The sequence below is a fragment of the Littorina saxatilis genome, linkage group LG4, assembly GCF_037325665.1.
Source record: "Littorina saxatilis isolate snail1 linkage group LG4, US_GU_Lsax_2.0, whole genome shotgun sequence".
NCBI lineage: Eukaryota > Metazoa > Mollusca > Gastropoda > Littorinimorpha > Littorinidae > Littorina > Littorina saxatilis.
In genome coordinates, this window is record NC_090248.1 from 40167818 (window position 1) to 40175364 (window position 7547).

At 42.4% G+C, this 7547-nt stretch overlaps 1 protein-coding gene across 1 annotated transcript in view; it reads right to left on the minus strand.

Annotated features, from left to right (window-relative positions):
* The window catches only part of LOC138964723 (uncharacterized), an 18473-nt gene extending 11963 nt beyond the window's left edge, over positions 1-6510 (minus strand). The window contains exon 1 of the mRNA XM_070336757.1: positions 6332-6510. Coding sequence (XP_070192858.1) covers positions 6332-6377 — 46 coding nt within the window. The 5' untranslated portion in view covers positions 6378-6510. The remainder of the gene's footprint in view (positions 1-6331) is intronic.
* Between the last annotated feature and the right edge of the window lie 1037 nt (positions 6511-7547).

Below are 7547 nucleotides of genomic sequence, written 5' to 3' on the forward strand. Positions count from 1 at the left end.
GTTAATGGCCCTTTACCTGCTGAAATTACCGGGCCAGTTGTGGCCCGGCAAAATGCCATATTTCTGTCTTTACCATTGCCAGCAAAATGCCAATAAGTTGCAGGAAATATACCAATACCACTGATTCGGATAGAATGACGGCTCTATTCATGTACTCGATCTGCACAGTCTTGTTAGCCCATAGGTGGTTGTTAGAAGTCTATAAATATGCTTTGTTTTGTCATTTTTTACTGTGAATGTAATAACAATAACAAAACACAGCACATCAATGGACTTTTCAACCCATGCTGGCGGCAAGACGTGCGCAAATAAAGCAAAGGGCAATGCTGTCAAGCTGTACATTAGCAATATGCATATGCGTAATTATCAAATTCATCAGTAAAATGCAATTGAAATGCTAATCACATTTGTCGTGTAACTTATCTGGCAAGTAAAGGCAGTGGTTTTGACAGAATATCGTCATCAACGCAGTTATAGCGGGCACAACAACAATACAGTAATATATATTAAAAACAAAACAAATGTAAAGCTTCCAAACAGCAACGACTCATTACCGAAACATTACAGAAACGTACGCTTTGTTTTCAGTTGCTCACTGTTTTATTTTATTTGTACAGCGTTCTAAATTTCACACTCGAGACATGATGACCAAAGGCAGGAATGTTTCTTGTTCACTTCCCAGTAAACCTCCGTAGGATTCTTTTGATTCTGTCATTTCTCTGTTCGCATCCGCAACGTTGAGATAACGCTTCTTTTCTTTGTCCTGACGTCGTAGCCTACGGTAAGCCATTGAAACTCTCAAGTCCTCCTGCCGTTCACCTCTTGAAACATGAAAGCAAACGAGTTTTGTTGGTTTTAATTCATTATTCCATATCACACACACACACACACACACACACACACACACACACACACACACACACACACACACACACACACACACACACACACACACACACACACAACCAAACAACCAAACAAACGCAAGCATACACGCAGGCATGCAAGCAAACAGCACACGCGCGCGCGCTCACACACACACACGCGCACACACACACGCGCACACACACACACACACACACACACACACACACACACACACACAGAGGCATTCTCACAGAGAGGACGACTTCTTGTAATCTATCATATTTTCTGAACTGACTAAAATGCCAAGCAGAAGTAAGGGGTCAACAGGAATATGTATTTTGATCTAACCTGCGAAGCTTACGTTGTCTCGGACAGCTCTCTTGCGTTTCTCTCAGGAACTGAGACCCAGGCGAGCTGCATCTTATCCAGTTGGGCAGTCAGACACTTGCACAAATCTTTGTCCTGGAGTGAATAGACACATACTCAATGTCAACATTCACAAGATGCAATTTGTTTGGTTACAAGTAAGCTTTTTTAATGCCTATGGTGCTTTTCTTTTGACAGAGACAAAACAAACTCAATCACACAAAGAAAGGAAAAAGGCACACACACACACACACACACACACACACACACACACACAACCGCGCGCGCGGGCGCACACACACACACACACACACACACACACACACACACGCACGCGCGCGCGCGCGCGCAGATTCTTTCTTACAGAGAGGACGACTTCTTAAAGTCTATTATATTTTGCGAACTGACTCAAACGTCCAGCAGAAGAAAGTTGAAAAAAAGACCGACAACGGAGGAAAAGAACAAGAAGATACTAGATCTAACGCCGTTGCGACGACCTGCTCACACAACTGTTTGTGAAACTCACCACGCTTGCTTCTAGCCGGAGGAGATCGGACGCGTACTGAAATCGAAGAAGGTGCTTTGGAAATTCCTTGAAGTTGAATGCAAAACAAATAACCGGACATCTGCAGAACCACCGCGGGCCGGATTTAGTTGACAATGCGTCATCATCACGAGTGACGTCAAGATATTTCGACATTTGTTTGTACATTACGTCACTCCAAGTGAGAAAGTCATACCGCTGTGCTGTCGCAGATCTTCTTGCCAGCAATAATCCAGCATTGGCCCACTGCTGGCGTGCCAGCAAAAACCCACCAATAATTGCCAGCAAATCGCCACCTATGGCCCAATGCTGGCAAACAAGCACTGGGCCATCAATGGCGTGCCAACAGTGGGCCAATTAAGGCATTTTACTGGCCGACAATATTACTGGAATGCCAGAGATGGGCCAGTGATGGCAAGCCATAACTGGGCCTTTGTTGGCAAACCATAATTGGCCCAGTGTTGGTTTTTTTATGGCCAGCTTTACCAAACTTGCCAGCAAAAAGCCAGCAGTGGCCCAGTTCTGGCATGTTTATTGGGTCGATTTGCTACTCCGAAACTATGCCACATAATTAAATGATTTTTAATCAGCGAGCGGGTTGCTTCGCCCAGCTCTCCTGTGTCAGGAGTCCGGACTTCCGTTCGACATCATACTTTATTTTAGTTTTCATAGATACCCATTCGTCAATGCGGATTAAAACCGTTAGATTTAGGAAGGCAAACCTAAGTCTAGCAAATGCATGCACATTCTTTGCCATACAGGGCTAAAACGCGTTGCATTATATAAACAGACCCACTGTCCGTTGGAGAATATCACCGTGTGAAAAGACTACCAAACACAGTATTTAGATTTGAAAAACAGAACGCTCAGACACTAATTCTAAGAGCTTCCTCTTGTGAGTGTTGACATCTATCCAACACACAAATGGAACTCTGTAGCTCTCGACTCTATTTCAAATATGTTTCTCTATAGGAACACTGAGGGATGGAAGGTAGGACAGAAATTATGACTGGCGCAAAAAGGCGTCACAATGAGAATTACAGTCTGAAATGCCGACTCAAATCACAGCCGTTTTCAATTTCAGTAACTGAGCGCTCAAACGTTTGTTTTTAAGGCATTCCTGATGTGTGGTCACATGATTACAACCCCCAACCTGACATATACTTATCTCTTGGGGCAATGAGAGACATTATTTTATTATTGTGCTAGATATCATTACTCTTAGCAAACACGAACCGCTTTTTGTGAGGGCCGACGGCTGGTTCTTGTTCAAACATAACGCGTTTTGCAATGCTGTCTTCAAAAGATTCAAATGCTAACCAGAGCTGGCTTCGATTAAAATCTGGTGCAGTGGAGACCTGTTGAGCAAACACTGGACACTTTTGAGGAACCCACGCTACACGGAGATTTCTGGTGATTTTAAAGCTGGATCCGGACAATACCTCACATATGTATTGTTGAATTGCAAAAGCAAAGTCTCTGATGGGGGTCTGGGGCATAGTTTGACATAGGTGTCAGTAATCAATTATTTCAACAACAAAAATCCCACTCTGCACAGCTAACAATCTGGCAGTAGATTTTTGGTATGTGTCAAAGTGGAAGGAGGTAACAAGTTCAAGTTTATTAGTCCATAACCCATGGGGGCATTTTGAACAATAAATACAATCAATACAATCATGATATATGCTAATATAATAAATAAATTAAAAAATTAAAAAAAATTAAAAAAATTATGAAAAACTGTTACAAATTCTATTAATAAAGTCCAAAATATTCTTTAGCAATTTCTTTTTCTTAGTAGCAAACAACTTTTTAAATTTAAGTGCATTAGGTTTTTTTCCAATAGTAAGGTGGTAACAACTCAGCTCTTTCTTCTTTGAAAAAATCACAGACAAATAAATAATGGAATTCATCACCTATGTCATGCGATATACAGACCTGTTTATCCTAAACCCGAGGCAAGAGTACTTTCCCAAAAAGTTGAGTGTATTTTTCATAAAGTTGGTGTACTTTGCAAGCAAAGCCAGATGGGGCTAGGGAAAATGTACGCGTGGGTGCAAACGTGTTTGTGTAAGAATAGCATGTCTTGTGAACACCTTCAAAATTTAACTCCTTCCAATACAACAGCCTGAACAGGGATAAAACAATTTTATTTACCTGCCAGTTTATAGCATTATAACCAGTGTCTTCCAAACAGATTGATAATGAAAAGATGAAGTTCGTGAAATAACATCTGCGGTTGACAGTGACAAGTTCATTTTTACAATCATCTCAGAAAACATTGCTTCAGTGCGGACTACAGCCTTTTCTTCTGGCAGGATTTGCTTTGCGGGAATGAACTTCATAATTCCTTGGCAGCTTTCAGCGGATTTCTCAGCAACCTTGTCCAGGTGAGTTTTGGAACTGCAGTGTCGTTCGATGTCATATTTCCCAGCATGGGCAACGGAGAAATCTGATTTACAATACTTGCAGTGTGCATGACTTTTTCCCATAGTAGACTCCACAATTCCTCGCTCTTTCTTATATTTCTCCAAGAAAATCTGCTGCTTCTGCTGTTTAGACTTGGTACAGTCATCCGAAACTGGCACATTTTTCTGCTTCATTTTGCCACGATTGTCCTCGCACGTGCCAACTGAACAAGGTTTCCACAGCTGAAGACTCGCTGTCATGCTTATCTCCCTTCGACCGAAACCGGTATCAGTTGTACCATTCCGTAATCAGCACACCAACACCGGAAAACGTATTCTAGATTTTTTTCTTAGGCGTATTTTGTGCGTGTGTCGCGTATTTGCGTACCGATAATTATTTGGCATACAAAATACGCCCAAATCGTACTGGTAAACAGGTCTGGATACACATTTGGTGCAAGTTCTTTCTGACCTCGGGAACGGACTGTTTTTTTTAATACTCTGTGTTTGACACATGTCTTACACGCCCTCCCACCCCATCCTCCCCAATATTTCTAGATGACCTTGATCAGGACAAGTAAAGTGACTAAAATCAGGATATTTCAGAGTTTATGAATTTCGTTCAGACACACGCACTACAGCTCGTAATGCTGAATAATTGTACGAAGCAGATCTTGAGTCATCATTTTCATTTGTGATATGACCATCGGTTCTAAAGCTATAACACAAAGGGATTATTTTGGTTAGTTTCCATGTTCCATTCTGGCGAGGCACTTGCACACACACGAACGCGTCTGTGTCACACAGAAAGAGATATGGAGGGTATAGAACTTTTTGCACAGAAACAAATCCTTCTAAAATTCTCACACCAAGTGATCAAATACCGCTATTTTTCACGAGGAACAGATTGTGCACAGGGTATAGTACCCAGTAAACGCCCCGCCCATACTTTGGAGCAAATTGGTGCATATGGGGGGGAGGGGGGGGGGGTGGCTAACAAGGTACAAGGTTTACTGTACATGACGTTTTTGTAGGCTGATTTTAGATCAGTTTTTCGCTTCTGATAGACATATTTCCTGGAGCATCAGAGCGATTTTACCCCCCCCCCCCCCAAAAAAAAAAAGACACAATGCCGCGCAGAGTCAACAAAATGGCATATAAAAAAATAAAACAATTGACAGTGTTATCTTTTTTACCGACGTGCAAAACGTACCATTACACCCGTTTTGAAAAAAGTTTCAGAAGAGCTTAAAGTGGTACTCTGAAAATTATGCATGTGATATGTAAGCACTGTTTGAAAGTGTTCACAATCTGCTATGTCCGAAAAGTCACACTTGTTTCAACACACCCTGGAAATCTAACAGGAACACTAGATTTGTTTGGTCAATCAGTGTCCGATGTCTTTAAAGACTCATGACTTGACACTGAGTGACCACAAAGATCGACTTCGCTGATATTTTCTAATATTTTGCATGTGATTATTGTAACGTGGTAGGGGAAATTCCCCTAATACGTGAGTGTGTGTGTTATTAGCATGATACGACGGTGCAAAGATGTGCGGTTAATATGTTCTTTTTAGATATCAAATATCCAAAGGGAAGTAAGCGCTCTAAATGCCAACGACATGTGTAATGGAATAAGCGATAATCATACGGAACCAATCTCCTGGCACCTGTGAGAATAACAAGCATTGAAATGAACTGTAAGCGACTTTCATCCTCCATGACGCATGTCGTATGCATTTAGAACGCTTACTTCCCTTTGGTTATTTCGTTTGATTTTATTTTATTTTTAAATTTTGATATGGAATTATGTAAACTCGATATTCTCTGCATTGTGTCGATTTACAATTTTTTTTTAAATCGTGCGGTTGATCACAGACATTATGTTTATGCACATTGAGAAAGGTATCTGATTTAAACCTACAAAGACGTCATGTAATATCGAAACAACAACAATAACACCACCTCCACTACCACCACCACCACCGCCAACAACAACAACAACAACACCACCACCACCACCACCACCACCACCAACAACAACAACAACACTTATCGCCAACGACAACAACGGCCACCACCACCACCACCACCACCACCATCGCAATCAAAGTTAAAACATGAAAATAACAAATAACACTTACAGGGAGCCAAGACCAGGCACAAAACGAACGCAGTTCTGAAAGCCATCTCTGATGAACAATCAATCTTCACGCCGCAAAGCTTCGGACAAAAACCACCAGACGCTGAGAGGACACACCAAGTAGACCCTTTCAGAACCTAACGCGGCTTGCAAGTTGGGAAGGGAGTAGTCCCAAGTCCTGCCTCACCTTTTCCTTTTGTACCGTCAGCATTGCGCAGTGTCCCGGCTGGTGCTTGTGCAAACATAATGCATTTTGCAATGCCTGTCTACCAAAGATTCATAGTCAGACGGGGGATGGCTTCGATTTCTGCCAACGCCTAGCCTTTTGTGTGTGTGTATTGGGGGGGGGGGGGGGTACGTGTGTGTGTGTGTGTGTGTGTGTGTGTGTGTGTGTGTGTGTGTGTGTGTGTGTGTGTGTGTGTGCATGTGTGTTTGTGCCCGTGTGTATATAAGTGTGTGTGTGTGTGTGTGTGTGTATGTGTGTGTGTGTGAGAGAGAGAGAGAATGAGAGAGAGAGAGAGAAGAGAGAGAGAGAGAGGGAGAGAGAGAGAGAGAGAGATTCAGATTCAGATTCAAAACTTTAATACAAAGGGATAAAGGTTTAAGGCGATGCCTAATCTTCCAACCTGTCCCTCTTAGACATACAGAGGGAGAGAGAGAGAGAGAGAGAGAGAGAGAGAGAGAGAGAGAGAGAGAGAGAGAGAGAGAGAGAGAGAGAGAGAGAGAGAGAGAGAGAGAGAGAGAGAGAGAGAGAGAGAGAGAGAGAGAGAGAGAGAGAGAGAGGAATGTGTGACAATCAGGAAGAAAAAACCACCATTCCCTCAGATCTTTGAAATGTACTCGATCTCAAATTATGATGTAGCAAAGAAAGGGCAACATTTACCTGATAAAGTAAATTTATGCGTATGGCGGTCTTGTTAATCTTTAACAAAGCGTCTTTTGGTGGGATATTTACAAGGCAAATAATCGAAGAAAATTGCACGTGGGATGGTCAGACGGACAGAGGCGTTTTAATAACAAAGATTATATAATGTATATGAGTGCGTGCATGAACGAGCTGTGCGTGCGTGAGTGTGTGGCATACATACACTAACGGAAACGAGTTCAAAACAAAAGCGGGCACAGTGGCGTGGTGGTAAGACGTCGGCCTCCTAATCGGGAGGTCGTGAGTTCGAATCCCGGTCGCTGCCGCCTGGTGGGTTAAGAGTGGAGATTTT